Source organism: Panthera onca, chromosome E1, assembly GCF_046562875.1.
Source record: "Panthera onca isolate mPanOnc1 chromosome E1, mPanOnc1 haplotype 2, whole genome shotgun sequence".
Lineage (NCBI taxonomy): Eukaryota > Metazoa > Chordata > Mammalia > Carnivora > Felidae > Panthera > Panthera onca.
The window spans coordinates 17916250-17934448 of record NC_138352.1 but is presented as its reverse complement, the minus strand read 5'-3'; the positions used below and the strand labels follow the sequence as shown (position 1 = coordinate 17934448).

Here is an 18199-nt window from a genome sequence, read left to right as displayed (position 1 = left end):
GAGGACACCAGCATCTGCTATCTTTATGGCCCCTACCTCGTGTTAGTCATCACAAGATAGAGGATGCACTGGGCTGCCCTATCCTGGACAGAAGACATTTGGGGGGAGTGGGCAGGGGAAATGGTCCTGCTTGCTCTCTCAAAGGCACACCAGCCATCTGAGGATATTAACTGCTCAAAAAACTCCAGTCTGTATTTAGGTCCTCCCCTAATGCTAGCAGAATTTGGGACAAAAGTACAAACAGATGCTACACGTCCACCTAAAATTATTTAAAATTACACATCATTCCACCCGTTAACCGTAATATGTTCTATTCTACCTTGAGAAATGCGCATCTTCGGTGATGGGGAAGACCAGGGATTCAGAATTCCAGAACTCCTGAGATCCATGCACTTAACTGGGGTGGTAAGGGGAGCCCTGGCGGGGCTGGACTGTTGGCCCTTGGCCCCCTTTGTCTACACTGCACCTCAAATGTCCAGTTGGTGTGCCACCTCCTAAAAATACGGCTGCTGCTTAGCTACTTGGACACACGCCGTCTCTGCCCTGGAGAGGATGGACCCGGGAAGAGGCCACAGCCTCCAGCCATCTGGCGGGGGGATTCTGAGGTCACAGGCTCCCAGAACTTGGTCCTCAAGGGGGGGGGGGGCACATGTGGAAGGTGGGCATGTTCCCTGCACCCTGTGGGAGGACTGTGTCCAGACAGGGCCTCGGGCAGGCTCTCCAGTCGCGTGTAAGGGCGGTACTGTCTGCACATCACCTCTCCTCTCCCGTCCCGATGAGCACGGGGACTGAGTTTGGCTGTGTCCCCATCATCTATCACAGTACCTGGTCCCTGTAAGTCACCTGGCACACAGGTGCTCAATGCCAAGTACGCCAGAAACAGTGCCTCACACTTTCTTTCATTGATGCCTTCCTCGGCCGCCACCCAGATGAGCCCTTGTGAGGTTCAGGGAGGTGAAGTGACTCGCCCAAGGTCACACAGCTACGAGGGGTAGAGGCTGGATTTGCACTCACTCGGCCACCCGGCCTCCTCGCTCGGCCTTTCGTCTGTGCTGGGGCGGCGGACTGCGAGCACCCCCCCCTCCCCTCCACAGCCCCACGGCCCCTCGGTCCCTCCATCCTTTCTGCGCCCGTCTAGCCCTCCTCCCTCCTCCCGCCCGCCGCGCGCCGCCTGCTCCACCGCGCGAGGCCCCGCCCCTCCCCTCGGGCGACGTCACGTGCCGCCCGTCCCTCCCGCGCCTGCGCACTGCTTATTTCCCGCTGTCAGGATGAGGAGGCGGAGGTCGGCGCTCGGGTCCGTCTCTGCCCGCGGCTGTGGCGGCGCCGGCGGCTCCAGCCTTAGCGGTTCCTCCCTGGGCGGCGGCGGCGGCGGCTCGGTCGACGCCTCCTCCGCCAGCTGAGCCCCGCGGGAGCCCGGGACGCCGGCCGCCCGCCCGCCCCGCTCCCCGAGGCCGCCGCCCGGCCATGGCGCAGCCGGGCCCGGCTCCTCAGCCCGACGGTGAGGCGCCCACCATGGCCGGCGCGGCGGGCGCGGCCTGCCCCGCGGCGCGGGGGGACTCGGGCGGCGGGGGGCGCGCGCGGGCCCGGGGCCCCGCGGGGCGAGGCGGGCGCGCGCGCGGGGGGGCGGCGGGGGCGCGCGCGCGCGGGGGCGGCGGGCGCGGGGGCGGCGGGCGCGGGGAGGGCCCGGCACGTGGGCCGCGCGGCGGGGAGGCTGCGGCCGGCGGGGCCTGGGCTGCGGGAGCCGACGGGACGCCCGGCCCAGGGCCCTCCCCGCGCGCGCCCCCGCCGGGGGCCGGGTGGCGTTCCCGGAGGGGCGGTGCGGCCTGATGGTAAGTGCCGGGGACCTGGGGGTCTGCAGGACCCGGACCCTCCTCTTCCCCTCCCCCCACCCAGCCCACCCCCCCCCCCCCCCCCCTCCCCGACGGGTCTGGGCACATTTAGCCTCTTTGACCTTCGGCTTGCTCATCAAGAGAGGCCAACGCGTGCCTTTGCACTTTCCCCGCGAAGACGGCCACCTGCGTGTGCGCCAGGCCAGCAGCATCCTTGCGGGGGCATTCGGGAATAATGAGGACGGTGGTGTTGGAATGTGCGAGTCGGGGAAACGGGTCTGCATAGCCCTTGCCCTCTTGGAAGGAGAGAGATCCCCCCCCCCCCCCCCCCCCCCCAAATCCTAGGTCATCCAAGCTGGGTTGTCAGAGCCCTTCCTGATCTTCTGGGACGTGGGCTGAGCTCAAGACTTCAGAGCTCGACCACCTCGTCCCGGGGTTTACCGCCTGGAGTTGTGTTTGGAGACCGTGTGCTTGGCCCTTGGCCAAGTGTCTAGGTGAGGAAGTTCTTTCATGTGTGTTCCTGCAGTGGGCGTGTGTGCCTAGCAGTTTCCGTGTCAGCAGTGATGCTGGCGTGTGGCGCTGGGCGCACAGTAGGTGCTTAATAAACTTTGCTTTTGCTTGGGGTTGTCTCTGTAAAAAGCCGGTTCGTTCGTGGAAAACGGAGTCTTTGTTCTTGCCTTCGGGGAGCCCGAAACAATGTTATCAGATTTTAAGGCGAGCTGCTCTCTTGGAAGTGTGCTCTGGAGCCTGTTGGCCTTTGGTGTTAGGTTTTGTTAGTTGCCTATGGAGTTGCTGTGCATTCCGTTTCCGTGGGAGAGACGGGAGGGATCTCTGGTGGGCTCTCGCACCCGGGAGGCAAGCTGCCGTGTGGTCAGGCCGCACTTCTCACCTTTTGCATTTGGTGTCAGGGAGGAAAACTTTGCTTTTCCACAAACCCCTCTTTGTTACTGCTGACGGAGGCGGAATACCGAGAGCTCCAGTCGCTTCTGGTTCTGATCTGGAGGGGTAGGTATGCTTAGCTGGCCGCAACCTTCCCTGGAGTTGCATGGAAATAAATGTCTGGGGCAGCTCAGGTGACACCACTGCCTGGAATAAAAATTCTCTCCTCTTTTAAAGATGGGAAATGGTCTTCCTTGTAAATAGGCAGAAATGACTAAGCACTTGAAGGAGGGTAGGAAAAATTAGCTCTAGGAAGTCTTGTATCCTTGCTATTCTTAGTACAGGTTTATTCCCTGTTTTTCAAATCCTGTGACTCTGGGATGGGATTTAGTCTGTGTAGATTGCCATATTTATTTTCAATTAGTGTGGTAAGTGAGCAGCCACAGCCACTGTGTGCAGAAGGAGAGAGAATTCAGTATTTTCGAGTGCTTTGTGTCAGCGTCTTCTTAGAAGTTCATCTTGGGGATTTAATTTTTCTCTTTGGCCGAACTTAATATAGGTCACTTCTTAACATGTTAGCTTTCGGCACACTCGAATGTCTTAGCCCTGCTGAGTTTTAAAAATACATGCAGAATTCTTCTGTGTTGAATTGCCAGTAAAAGATCACTGTTTAGTTTTTTACTTTAATCTTGCCTGTCTCATTTTAGAAACAGCTGTCTTTTGGTTGACACTGTTTGTTTTCATTTGTTGACAGATCTTTGGTTTCCATGAGAATACAGTAGATGAAGAAAATAACTGATTTATGTGTGAATTCATAGGATGAAATGTAACTTTTTAAAAGCTTTTTAATTCCTTGTAAATTTATTGAAAAGGTATTTTGGGTTTTTTTTTTGCTGGTGCATCTTAGTTTATTCACTTAGAATCAAGGTGATTTTAGTAGCCAAAGAAATTCCATGTACATTTAATTATCCCATTTTATCTCGAGAATTCAAAGACTATATACAATGTACACATTTTCAAATTTTAGTATTTTAAAATCGAAGTTAAACTACATCGTAGGTGCATTTGCTCTGATTTTTTATTTAAAAACCCTGCCTTGTAAAATTCCTCCATTAAAAAAGTATGCGTATTAAGAAAAACTAGGTCTCCTCCCATCTCCCAGAAGTCACCACTATTGTTTTTCCTTCTTGACTTTTTTCCTGTAGTTACACAGACATGCTAAATTTGCCACTGAGGTGGACAGGCTGTCCATATATAGGTCTGCAACTTGTCTGTCTCACTTAATAAATGTTAGCTGTATTTAAAATGTATTTGTAGATGGTTCTGTGGCTGTGTCCTGTGCTGTAAGTACTGAGTGCTTTATCTCAGGAGATCTTCCTACCAGGGAGGTGGCTACTGCTGCTGTAATGTTACCGTTTTTCCTATTTTATTGGTGAGGAAACTGAAGCACAAAGAAGTGAAAAGTGCCTGGAGTTACCTATAGCTAGGATGTGGCGGGGAGAGGGGTGGGGGCGGATTCAAATCCAGCCCATCTGATGCCTGGGCCCTCTGGTCGGTTCACTGGATCACAGACTGCTTTCTGGGGTCAGCGTCCTGGATCTGCCTCACTCTTGTTCGGGAGTGTTTCGTCCCATGCGTGTACTGTGCATGAGTTATTTGCCGGTTTTTCTACTGATGGACAAGTAGATAGCTTTCAGGTTTTTCATTAGTTTATAAACGGTGCTGCGGTCGATAATCTTGTACCTGGTTTTCGGGTGCTCTTTTACTTCTGTAAGGTTACTGAATTCGAGGCTAGGAACTCTGAGTGGTTTAAATTTTGATGGCTATTGCTAGCTTGCTCTCCAAAAGGCGTCATTTACACGCCTGCCAGCAATGTGAGAGGTTGGGTTTCCTTTACGCTCTTACCAGCCCTGGGGAAGGCCGCCGTCATTTTAAGTGTGTATCTTCTGATAGGTGAAAAGAGAGGATATTCTTCAACTAACACATGTTTGCGTGCCTGGCTTTTGCTGAGCTCTGCATTAGGTTCTAGGAAATTCAGTGCTGAACAAAACCAGACCAGTCCCTGCTCCTTGGCAGTGAATCAGAGGCCCATTGACTAGCTGATCCCACAGACCAGTTTAAAACTCGGTATTCCACAAATACGAGTGTGTGGTACTTGCCAGGCACAGTTCTGGGTATTTGGAATCATTGGTGGGCAACACCGCTCGTAACTGACCCTGTCTGAGTGTGGGGAGACAGATACTGAACAGGTGTAAGCAAATAGTATGGATGGTCAGGTGGTAAATGCTGTGGAAGAAAAAAAGCAGTGTGAAAGGAAGGGGGATGGGTGGGTTTCAAATAGGGTGGTCGGAGCCTTATTGAGGAGATGATGATGGAGCAGAGACTTGAAGGAGGTAGAGGTGTCAGCTGTGAGGCTGTCCGGAGGAAGAGGGTTCCAGACAGAGGGACCAGTTTTTGCCAATGCCTTGAGGAAGGGTGTGTCTGGCATGTCTGGGGAAGGGCCTGGAGGTCGGTGTGGCCAGAATGAAGTTATGGGGGGGCGTGGGGGTGGGGGTGGGGGTGGGGGAGGAGGGGAGAGGAGAGCCCAGGACATGAGGTCATGGGGTGGAGGCACATCTTGTAGGCCCTCGAAGCATTGATTGGTTTTCACGATGGGGACCATTGAAAGTTTGGAGCAGACGAGTGATGTGATACGACTTAGGTTTTAAAAAACCTCTCAGGCTGCTAGATGGGCAGTAAAGGGAGGCATTCATCTAGGAAGAAGGTGATGAGGCTTAGTATAAGGAATTATTAAGTAGGGGCGCCTGGGTGGCTCAGTCGGTTAAGCGTCCGACTTCAGCTCAGGTCACGATCTCGCGGTCCGCGAGTTCGAGCCCCGCATCGGGCTCTGGGCTGATGGCTCAGAGCCCGGAGCCTGCTTCCGATTCTGTGTCTCCCTCTCTCTCTGCCCCTCCCCTGCTCATGCTCTGTCTGTCTGTCTCTCTCTGTCCCCGAAATAAATAAACGTTAAAAAAAAAAATTAAAAAAAAAAAAGAATTATTAAGTAATAGGAGATTACCTAAGAGCAAAAGAAAATTGTAAAGAATATAGGAATAGCAGGTGTGTGGAGCAGTCAGTGCCTCTAGGCTGAGGCAGAGCACCCAGGGAAGGAATAAATCTTTAAGAGGCCACTCCCAGAACTCGGATCCAGACTCTGTTGGCCCTCTGGGAGGCCACGTCTGCAGGACTTACTGGAAATGCACTTCTGGCTTGCCGGGGGAAGCCACCTGCATCTGGAACTTATTTTTGATGTGACATAGGGATCTAATTTTATTTTTCTTCCAATTTTTTTTAACATCCATTATTCACTAATTCATAAATTTGTTTGTTTGTTATAACTTCCTAAGTCTCCCAACTACTAAACTTGCAGGTACTTGATCCACCAAAACACGGAAGCTCTGAGTGAGCCCCACTGTCTTAATACTCCAACATCCCCACACACACTAGTCCAGGATTGTGTGATAGTCTTTAATTTGTGTGTCTTACCTGGCTCCCTGTGGACAGAACTGCCTTTGAATCTTAAGGGTTCTGCTTTCTAAAATCTTGGGACTACATCTTACACTAGGTCTTTATGCAGTGAAATTTGATGTGCGTTTTTGGTATAATCATTAAATTGAGTTTCGTCTTCAGGGGAGTATTTAGTAAACATATTTGTGTGATACAGCTGTGGCAGGTAATGTGCGGGGGCGGTTACAGAAATGAATTCGAGAGCCACAGTTCTCCTCTCAAGGATTCTGATCTCCTGAGGGAGTGGGCGGGGGTGGGGGCTGCTAATGTGAACTGAGGGGCCTAGCGGTAGAAGGTCCTTCTCTGTTGGATCAGAGACGAAGCTGCTACCACCAACAAGAAGAGGTCTGCAGGGAGGTATCTTTGTTCTTTTTCCTCATTCGATAACCTGAGGTCCCCCCCCCCCCCCCCCAGTTGTATCAGCCTAAACTTGCAGTGCCTTACTCGAAGGTGTCTTTACAGAGTTTTTTTGTAAAAAAAAAAAAAAAAAAAGGAAGTGTGGTTAGTACACAGTGTTACATTAGATCGGGGTCCAGCACGGGGATCTGGTAGGTCTGTACATGATGCTATGAGCACAAGTGATCCCGTCGGTCACCACATGACACTTTTGCAGCACCACTGACTGTGCCCACGCTGAAACTCTTGTCCCCATGGCTTATTCATTCCATTCCTGGAAGCCTGGGCCTCCCTCTGCCCTCCACCCATTTTGCCCCCAGCCCGTCTGGCAGCCATTAGTTCTCATTCATGGGTTGGTCTCTGCTTTTTGTTACTTTAGTCATTTGTTTTTTAGGATTTTACATATAAGTGGAATCATACCGTATTTGTTTTTCTCTGACTTATTTCACTTAGCACAATACGTTCTGGGTCCATCCATATTGTCACAAATGGCAAGAGCCCGTTCTTTTTTATGGCTCCTTAAAATTCCATTTTGTGTGTGTGTGTGTGTGTGTGTGTGTGTGTGTGTGTGTACACACACGCATATGTGCTACATCTTTATCTGTCCATCTGTCAGTGAACACACTTGGGCCGCTTCCATATTTTAGGTATTGTAAATAATGCTGCAGGAAGCATAGGGGTACACATATGCTTTTGAATTAGTGTTTTTGTTCTCTTAGGGTGTATAGCCAGTACAGGGATTACTGGATGATGTGGTATTTCTATTTTTAATTAGTTGAGGAGCCTCCATTCTGTTTTTCAGAGCGGCTGCACTAGTTTGCATTCCCACCGATAGTGCATGAGGTTCTTTTTTCTCTACATTGTTGTCAACACTTGTTATTTCTTGTCTTTTTGATTCTAGCCGTTCTGGCAGCTGTAAGGTGATAGCTCATTTGGTTTTGATTTGCATTCCCTAATATTAGTGATGTTGAACATCTTTTCATGTGTCTTTTGGCCATCTGGATGTCTTCTTTGGAGAAATGTCTATTCAGGTCTTCTGCCCCCCCTCCCTTTTTTTCCCCTTTTTGTAAGTTTATTTCGAGAGAGAGAGAGTGGACGAGGAGCAGAGAGAGGGGGAGAGAGAGAATCCAAAGCAGGCTCCACACTGACAGCGTGGAGCCTGACATGGGGCCCTGTCTCACAAACCGTGAGATCATGACCTGAGCCAAAATCAAGAGTTGGATACTTAACCAACAGAGCCGCCCAGGTGCCCCTCTGCCCATTTTTTAATTGAATTGTTTGTTCTTTTGGTGGTAAGTTGTAGAAGTTCTTTATGTATTTTAGATAGTAACCCTTATTGGATATATCATTTGCAAGTATCTCCTCCCGTTCACTAGGTTGCCTTTTTGTTTTGTTGGTTTCCTTTGCTGTGCAAAAGCTTTTTATTTTGATGTACTCCTAATGGTTTTTGCTTTTGTTTCCCTTGGTTCCGGAGACACAGCTAGAAAAATGTTGCTATGTCTGATGTCAGGGAAATTACTGCTTGTAGTCTCTTCCAGGATTTTTATGACTTCAGGTCTCACATTTAAGTCTTTAATCCGTTTTGAGTTTATTTTTGTGTATGGTGTAAGAAAATGGTCCAGTTTCATTCTTTCGTGTGTGGGTGTCCAGTTTTCCCAACACCATTTATTGAAGAGACTGTCTTTTCCCCATTGTATATTCTTGCCTCTTCTTTCATAGATTAATTGACCATACAAGCATGGGTTTATTTCTGGGCTCTCTGTTCCCTTGACCTGTGTGTCTGTTTCTGTGCCAGGACCATACTGTTTTGATGCTAGAGCTTTGTCGTATAGCTTGAAGTAGGGATTGTGATGCCTCTGGCTTTGCTTTTCTTTCTCAAGATTGCTTGGGCCGTTTGGGGTCTTTTGTGATTCCATACAAATTTCAGCATTATTCTAGTTCTGTGAAAAATGCTGTTGGTATTTTGATAGGCATTGCATTGAATCTGTAGATTGCTTTAGGAAGTATGGACGTTTTAAGGGTATTCATCCAGTCTATGAGCATGAATGTCTTTCCATTTGTTTATGTCATCCTCAATTTCTTTCATCGGTGTTTTATAGTTTATAGGGGTCTTTCACCTCTTTCATTGAGTTTATTCCCAAGTATCTTATTTAAAATTTTTTTAAAGTATTTATTTACTTATTAAAATTTTTTTTAATGTTTATTTCTGAGACACAGAGAGACAGAGCATGAGTGGGGGAGGGGGAGAGAGAGGGAGACACAGAATCAGAGGCTCTGAGCTGTCAGCACAGAGCCCGACGCAGGGCTTGAACCCACGAACCGCGAGATCATGACCTGAGCCAAACTGACTGAGCTATCCGGGTGCCCTTAGGTGTTTTATTCTTTTTGGTGCGTTTGTAATGCCTGACATTCTTTTGTTGATCTTTGTGACAGATGTCCGTTGGTAATGACTTGTGGTGGCGCCTGATGTTCTCTGGATGTGTTTTGCCTGTAGGGAGTAGTAGGTACAGAGCTGTCTTCCTGCGAGGGGTCCTAACGGCTAGTTGTCTTCCCTAATGTTACAGACCAGGAAGTGAGGACTAAAGAGAGGGATGTGACCTGCCTCGTAGCAGAGCTGGCACTGGACTTTAGGGGGCGAGTGGGGCTGTCTTCTGGTTACTGCTTCCGTTGACGCAGAATGAATTCTGTTGATATGCCTCATGGTGTCGCCTGAGCAGAATCCTATAATTGATGTAACTTGATTATAGGTAAAAGGCATGAGACTTTCCCAGTATCATTCCATTTTCCTTAATACTTTCATTCTTTAAATAAATATTTTACTGTTTCTGCTTAATGCATGGCGGGCATGGTGTTGCGAATATTACAACACGATAGAAATGCTCCTTTCATTATGGACTGGAAGTCTGGTGGTGAATACAGACTCCATGTGGAAAGGGCAGGCTGATGGTGCTGTCCCCAGCACACTGTTTGCCATAGAATACACATGAGCTATAGGTTTTCGTTGCAAGAAAGTCAAAGGACAATGTGCTATTACAATAATGGAGCTTTTGGGGCGCCTGGGTGACGCAGTCGGTTAAGCGTCCGACTTCAGCCAGGTCACGATCTCGCGGTCCGTGAGTTCGAGCCCCGTGTCAGGCTCTGGGCTGATGGCTCGGAGCCTGGAGCCTGTTTCCGATTCTGTGTCTCCCTCTCTCTCTGCCCCTCCCCCGTTCATGCTCTGTCTCTCTCTGTCCCAAAAATAAATAAATAAAAAAAAACGTTGAACAATAATGGAGCTTTTATTCATTTACAGCATTTTGACAACACATAGTGGAGCTTCTTGTTTATTTTTAAATTTAGAGAGAATGAGCTGGGGAGGGGGAGGGAGGGAGGGAGGGAGGGAGGGAGAGAGAGAGAGAGAGAGAGAGAGAGAGAGAGAGAGAGAGAGAGAGAGAATATGAATCTGAAGCAGACTCCACGCTCAGGGCAGAGCCTGATGCGGGACTCAATCCTACCACCCTGGTCATGACCTGAGCTGCAATCAAGAGTCAGATGCTCAGCCAGCCGAGCCACCCAGGTGCCCCTAAGATTTTAAGTAATCGCTACACCCAACATGGGGCTGGATTGTGTAACCCCGAGATCGAGAGTCACATGCTCTACCGACTGAGCCATCCAGGTGCCCCTTTGGAGAAGTGTCAGGTTTGCAGCAAAGTTGAGCAGAAAGAACCGTCCCTTATACCCTGTACCCCGCCAGACGCCCCGCCACCAGCATTCCACCTCCGTGTGGTACATTTCTTACAGTCGGTGAACCTGCACATGGTTCTCACCCAGAGTCTGTCGTTTATATCAGGGGTCGCTCTTGGTGTTGGACATCCTGTGAGTTTGGACGCGTGCGATGATCCGTATCCACTGGCTGTTGTCTACAGTACGCATTTTTGCTGCCCTAAGGATCCCGTGTCCCACCCGTTCATGCCTCTTTCCCCCTAAATCCTTGGCAACCACTGATCTTTTTTTCCACTGTTTCCATACTTCTGCCTTTTCAAGAATGTCATATAATTGGAATCCTCCACATTGGCTCTTCTCACATAGCAGTATGCATTTAAGGTGCCTCCATGTCTTTTTGTGGCTTTTCGGCACCGATTGCTGTTGCACTGTGTGGATGTTCCAGTTTATCCCTTCACCGTGGAAGGACGTCGTGGTTGCTTCCAAATTTGGGCGATCATGAGTAAAGCCGTGTAATGCAGATTTCTGCGTGGATGTAGTTTTCAGCTCATTTGGGTGAAACCAAGGAGTGCAATTGCTGGGCCGTATGGTAAGAGCAGGAACGCGTGAGAGTTCCTATTGCTTTACACGCTCAGCAGCGTTTGGTGTTGTCTGTGCTTGGGGTTTTATCCGTTCTAGTAGGTGTGCAGTGGTGTCTCGTGTTAATTTGCAGTTTTCTAATGACAGGTGATGTGATGTTGAGCGTCTTTTCGTATGTTTATTTGCCATCGCTCTATCGTTTGTGAGGTGTCTGTTCAGAATTTTACTTACTTATTTTTAATTTTTATTTTTTTTAACATTTATTCACCTTTGAGAGAGAGAGAGAGAGAGAGAGAGAGCGAGCATGAGTGGGGGGAGGGGCAGAGAGAGAGGGAGACACAGAATCCAAAGCAGGCTCCGGGCTCTGAGCTGTCAGCACAGAGCTCGACGCAGGGCTTGAACCCATAACCGTGAGATCACGACCTGAGCCGAAGTCGGACGCTTAACCGACTGAGCCACCCAGGTGAATTTTGGCCCATCTTTTAATCAGATGGTTCATTTTCTTAACTGTGGAGTTTCAAGGTTTCTTTTTATATTTTGGATAACAGTCCTTTATCAGATGTGTCTCTTGCAAGTATTTTCTCTGAGTCTGTGGCTTGTTCTCACTTCCTTGACAGTGTCTCTTGCAGAGCAGAAGTTTTTAATATTAATGAAGTCCAGCTTATCAATTATTTCTTTCATGGATTCTACCTTTGGTGTTGAATCTGAAAAGTCATTGCTGTACCCAAGGTCATCTAGGTTTTCTCCTGTGGTTTTGCTCTAGGAGTTTTATTGTTGTGCATTTTACATCTAGGTCTGTGACTCATTTTGAGTTAATTTTTGTGAAGGTTGTAAGGTCTCTATCTAGATGATTCTTTTTTTTTCGATGTGGCTATCCAGCTGTTCCAGTGCTATTTGTTGAAAAGACTGTCCTCTCTGTTGAACTGTCTTTCCTTCTTTGTCACAGATCAGTTGATGGTATTTGTGTGGCTCTGTTTCTCGTGCTGTTTGTTCCATTGCTACATTTGTCTATTCTTTCATGCTATGTGTTCCTAAATTTCTTTTTTCTTTTTTTCAAAGAGAGTCCCCCTTTTTTAAAATTTTTATCTTTTTGAAGGTGGGAGAGGCAGAAGGAGAGAGAGAGAGGGGGAGAGAGAGAGAATCTTAAACAGGTTCCCCCAACGGGGAGCCCCGCAGGGACCTGATCTCATGACTGTGAGCTCATGACCCGAGCCAAAAATCAACAGTCGGGTGGGTGCTCAATCGCCTGAACCACCCAGGCGCCCTAAATTTCTTAATTAAAAACTTGGCGGTGGCACCTGGGTGGCTCAGTCGGTTGAGCACCTGACTCTTGATTTTGGCTCAGGTCGTGATCCCCAGGGTCCTGGGATCAAGCCCTGCATTGGGCTCTGCACTGAGCGTGGAGCCTGCTTGAGATTCTCTTTCTCCTCCTCTGCCCCTCCCCTGCTTGCATGCTCTCTCTAAAATAAAAATAAGAAGAAGAAATTTTTGCATTGGAAATAATAAATGTTCGTGGTAAAATAATTCGTAATATCTAACATGAGAGGAAAAGTCCATATAAGCTCATCCCTCAGGTAAGCACTGTTAGAGGCCTGGTATAAGTCTTTCCCAGTTTTTAAAAATTGTACTCATTCTGATGATTTAAAAGTGGGATCGTGCTGCCTATGCCATTCGCAAGCTTCACTTTGTTTTTGATATAGATTATGTCATCGATTTTTAAATAGGTATTAATTTTTGTGGTTACACAATATAGATGGATTATGATTTTTTAAATTAAGTTCCCATTGAGAAATACTTGTGCCATTACAGTAATGCTGCAGTGAATATTCTTGTACCTGTTTTTGCACACTCATGTGAGTGTTTTTTGTGGTATAAATTCCTCGAACTGGAATTACTGAGTCAGAGAATGTGCACATTTAAAAATTTAATGACAAATCCAAATTCTCTTTCAAAAAGGTTCGACAGTTTACAGGCTCCCCGTCAGGGCATGAGAGAGAATGTCTAGCTCCTTAATTTAACAAATTAAGTTCTTTGCATAGGGGGGAGTTGACTTCTTTGTCCCGTGTGTAGCAGGTGCAGCAGAAATTTCCCCCAGTTTTTTTAAATTCAAAAAATTTTTTTAGTGTTTATTCTTGAGAGAGAGAGAGAGAGACAGAGCACGAGTGGGGGAGGGGCAGAGAGAGGGGGAGACACAGAATCTGAAGCAGGCCCCAGGCTCCGAGCTGTCAGCACAGAGCCCGACACGGGGCTCGAACTCACAAGCTGGGAGGTCATGACCTGAGCTGAAGTCGGACGCTCAACTGACTGAGCCACCCAGATGCCCCTCCCCCAGTTTGTTTTTTAATTTTGAGATGTTTTGGCAAATGGAAGTATTTTAATTTTTATGTGAATTAAAAGTGTTTTCCTTTATAGCTTCTGGATTTACTTCTACCTCTTTGTGGTCTAGTATTTGCTTTTAAATATTTGATCACCTTGGGAGTTATTTTGATGTAAGGACTGAGATACGAATCCAGCTCCTACAATTTATTTTCAAATGGCTAACCAGAACTTCTTGTACCATGTGGTGATTAATCCATTTCTCTCCATTGATTTTGAAATGCCACTGTTTATTATATGCTAACTATCCAGGAATACTTGAGTCCATTTCTGGATTGTATTTTGTTCTATTAATTTATCTATTCCGGTGTAATACCATAACAATATTGCTGTACCTATTTGCAATAACAATTGTACCTAATTGCAATAACAATTGCTGTACCTATACTTTTCTAACGTTTTAGTATTTTAAGAGCCAGGAACCCCTCATTGTTCATCTTCTCAAGTTTTCCTCCGCTACTCTTTGGTATTTATTAATTCAGATAAAATTTGGAATGATCACATTAAGTCTGCCCACCATGCTCCCCTTTCCTGCCCCCCCCATAAAAGGCCTGTAGAGAAAAGCTCATTGATTGAGTTTAAAAAGTAAAGATATCTCCAACAAAAATCTTCACAATTAAAGTGCCTTATGAGACTTTAAATGCATTAAGTATATTATTACTCCTTCAGATTCTTAAAATTGAAAAAAAAATTTTTTTTAACGTTTATTTATTTTTGAGACAGAGACAGACAGAGCATGAACGGGGGAGGGTCAGAGAGAGGGAGACACAGAATCTGAAACAGGCTCCAGGCTCTGAGCTGTCAGCACAGAGCCCGACGCGGGGCTCGAACTCACGGACCATGAGATCATGACCTGAGCCGAAGTCGGACGCTTAGCCGACCAAGCCACCCAGGCGCCCCCTTAAAATTTTTTTTAATGTTTATTTATTTATTTTTGAAACAGAGAGACAGAGTGTGAGCTGGCAAGGGGCAGAGAGAGAGGGAGACACAGAATCCGAAGCAGGCTCCAGGCTCTGAGCTGTCAGCAGAGCCCGATGCAGGGCACGAACTCACGAAGTGTGAGATCATGACCTGAGCCAAAGTGATGCTCAACTGACTGAGCCACCCAGGCGCCTCGATATAATAGTATTTTTATAGGATACTCTTCCCACTTACAGGAAGAAATGTTCATGATCTATTCAATAATCTTTTTTTTTTATGTTTATTTATTTTTTTGAGAGAGAGAAAGAGAGAGCGTGAGTGGGAAATGCAGAGACAGAGGGAGACACAGAATCTAAAGCAGGCTCCAGGCTCTGAGCTGTCAGCACAGAGCCGGACAGGAGGCTGAAACTCATGAACCACAAGATCATGACCTGAGCTGAAGTCGGATGCTTAACTGACTGAGCCCCCCAGGTGCTCCTTAAATAGTGTTGTTTTTAATGACTGTGTAGTATTACATTGTATGGATTCCCTAATATGTGTAATATTCTCCATGAATATTTAAGTTTTCAATTTTTTTCTATTACAGATAGCACTGTAGTAAACTTCCTGACACATACGTTTCTAAACATTTGTGCAGATATTTCCGTCAGTAAATCTGTAGTTGTTTCAAAGGTTGTGTACATTTAAAATTTGTACTTTTAAAATACGTACTTTTGATACATATACATTTTGATGTATTCTTGTGTGTTAGGAATACTTCTCTCAGGGCAATTGGAAATCCAATCTCTAGTGGCTTACACAAGTAAAGGATTCAGTTTGTGTTTGTGTGTTTGTGTGCGTGTGTAGCAAGTTCAGAAGTAAAGAAAGCAGTCCAGGGCAGGTTCAACTGCTCGAGGATGGCGATGGTCCAGGTTTCTTCTTTTCCTTTCCTCCCATGTGAACCTGCTTGTTTATTTTGAGAGGGAGAGAGAGAGCATGCACGCAAGCAGGGGAGGGGCAGAGAGGAAGAGAGAATCCCAAGCCGACTCTGTGCTGATAGTGCAGAGCTCGCCGTGAGGCTGGATCCTGCCAACTGGGAGATCATGACCTGAGCCGAAATCCAGAGTCAGACGCTCAGTTGTCTGAGCCACCCAGGTGCCCCTGCAGATTCAGTTCTGATTGCCCCTTGGGAGTATTTATTCCTTTAGGTCTTTTAGTATTTCCTTTATTATGTTGGTTGGATCCTCTCCTTAAGGCACATGGATCATCCTTATATCGGACGTTTTTGTTTCAGGCCTTTTTGATCCGTTTCATAATATTAAAGTATTTCTTAATGTTGGACAAATTTTTGTATACTTGGGATAAACTCAAGTTGTTTGTTCTAACTAGTATGCATCTAGATTCGATTTGCTAATGTTTTAACTGTTTCGCAATTATATTCGTAAGTGCAGTTGGCCTGTGTTTCCATTTTGGAACTACCTTAGGTTTTGGTGTCTTGATTATCCGAGCCTGGTAAACTAAACTGGGAAATATTGTATCTTTTACTATACTGAGGAAAGTTTAAATAATGTAGGAAATATTTATTCCCTATAGATTTGATAGAATTTGTTTTGTTTTCTGTGAGGTTTCATCTTGAAATTGTAAAGCTCCTTTGTAATCTTTTTGGTCATTTTTCTATCGGTAGACAGTCAACATTGTTGCAATTCGTATCTATGATTACTCTTTTAGGATAAATTCCTGTTAGTGACATTGCTTGATTAAAGAATATACAGACTTTTAAGACTTTTTTTTTTAATGTTTGTGTAGTGTTGAGATAGAGACAGAGCGTGAGCCAGAGAGGGGCGGAGAGGGGGATGGGGACACAGAATCCGAAGCAGGCTCCAGGCTCCGAGCCGTCAGCACAGAGCCCGATGCGGGGCCCGAACCCATGAACCGTGAGATCATGATCTGAGCCGAAGTCAGACGCTTAACCGACTGAGCCACCCAGGCGTACCCAGCTTTTAAGACTTGTTGTTGACTACCACCTAATCACCTGTCTTGAAATAGAGCCTGGATTTGTTTTAATCAGGCACAGTAAGGTGACAGGTACAGAGACAACTGCCTTTGAAAGAAGAGTTTATTACTTACAGTCGCCAAGAGGGAGGCATGCCGTGTCTTGCAGGGTCCCATGGAAAAAGGCCAGGTCACATAGGCAGAAGGAGCACGGGGGAAGCATGGCCTGTAGCCTTCATTGTCTCCGTGGAAGGGAACAGGTGGGACAGAGTAGGCGAGATTGAACAAGGTTAGGATTGTATGGTTTGAACGATGTCAGAGTGCTCTGGTCTATGGGGGTTGTCTCTGGTTTTCTGATACCTGGCCGTGCGTGGGTTTAGGGCAGGGGGAAGTGCCGGCTCGGTGTGTAAGAGTTAGGTCAGTGAGGTGGTTGCAGTGTGGACTTGGGATTAGTTGGTTTGCATGCGGTAGGCATGTTCACAGGTGCATTATTACCCAGAGGAATTAGCCAGCCCTGGGAGGGGCAGTCCCTTCCTGGCAGTGGGGCCCCATGATGTTAAAGCCTCATAAAATATGGAAAACAAAAAACGTTAATTACGCCATCCTTTAAGATTGTAGTCTTTTGTGCTCCCACCAGCAGTGCCTGAGCACGCCAGCACTAAGTAGTGGTGTCTTAAAAAAAAAAAAAAATCCCCCCAAAATTGGCTGGTGAGCAGGAGTCTTGTTCAGATTTGCATTTCTTTGGTTTCTGTTCGGCTTTTGCAAACGATCTATCTTTATCCTTTAACCATTAGATCATGTTTGTCTCTTTATCGTTCATTAAGAGCTTTTCATATGAAGGCATTACTCCAGCAAGTCTAGGTATTTTTTCGGGTGTGAAACTTTGTTGCCATCAGTCTGAATTAGTTTGGCAAAGTGATCAAAGGAGAGCAAGTGATGGTGTTGGGAGGGCGTCACCTGTACAGGTGGAAACGTCACCTGCCTGTGGACCACGTCCACTCTTTCAACAGCCTTAAAGACACTTGTGGATGAAACCTTCTCTTTATTCTCATCACCAGAGTATTTCTTGTGTGGTGATTAAGAAAGGGAAAGCCTTTTTGTTTGGTTATTACTGAGTGACCTGGTTGAATTTGGGACAAGAAATGAAATTATTTCCTTTATGCGCTGTCTTCTTGCATTAAAAGACGTTTTTTAAACTTTGAAAAATACCCATGGATATTTTAATTTTTTTAAAATGTTTTTAATTATGTTTGAGACAGAGACAGAGCATGAGCGGGGGAGGGGGCAGACAGACCCAGAATCTGAAGCAGGCTCCAGGCTCCGAGCCGTCAGCACAGAGCCCGACATGGGGCTTGAACCCCTGAACGGTGAGATCGTGACCTGAGCTGACGTCGGACGGTTAGCCGACTGAGCCACCGAGGCACCCCATCCCATGGATGTTTTATACGCGGTGTTTGCACAGTTTTGGTAGGATGGCTGGGTCTTGCCTGCACGTGTGCAGTATTTCCGTCAAACTTCATTCTGCTGTGACGTGGCGGGTGGCGGTAAGTGTCGGTGCAGCACGGAGAGGACGCCCGCGGAGCTTTGGGGACCCGCTGTCGATCTGGACGGGCCTCTGCACAGTAGGGACCGTTGACCTGTTGTCTAGACTGGCACTCGCTTTGTGAGTTGACGGCAGATCGCTCGCCTTTGTCACTTTTGACCTCCGGGCTGGATACTTCCTTGTTGTGCAGGGCCGCCCTGTATGCCCTAGGGTGTAGCGGCATCTGTGGCCTCTGCCCAGTGGGTGCCGGGACCCCTCCCCCATGCTGTGAGGCCCAGAAACGGTTCCCACCTCGCCAGATGCCCTCTGGGGAGCAGAGGCACCTCCAGTTGAGAATCACTGGTTTATGACCAACTGCTTTCAGATGCCCCTTTACCATTCCGATGTAAAATTATGCACACGATGAACAGAATAATCTGACAGTATGATGCTCTTACTGTAAGGGAAAGTAATTTGT

The 18199-nt window shown here is 47.2% G+C and overlaps 1 protein-coding gene across 3 annotated transcripts in view; it reads left to right on the top strand.

Moving 5' to 3' along the window:
- Positions 1-1243: 1243 nt before the first annotated feature.
- The window catches only part of RABEP1 (rabaptin, RAB GTPase binding effector protein 1), a 102267-nt gene continuing 85311 nt past the window's right edge, over positions 1244-18199 (top strand). For all 3 annotated transcript variants that reach the window (XM_078437900.2, XM_078437899.2, XM_078437897.2), the window contains exon 1: positions 1244-1498. In XM_078437900.2, coding sequence (XP_078294026.1) covers positions 1465-1498 — 34 coding nt within the window. In that variant the 5' untranslated portion in view covers positions 1244-1464. The remainder of the gene's footprint in view (positions 1499-18199) is intronic.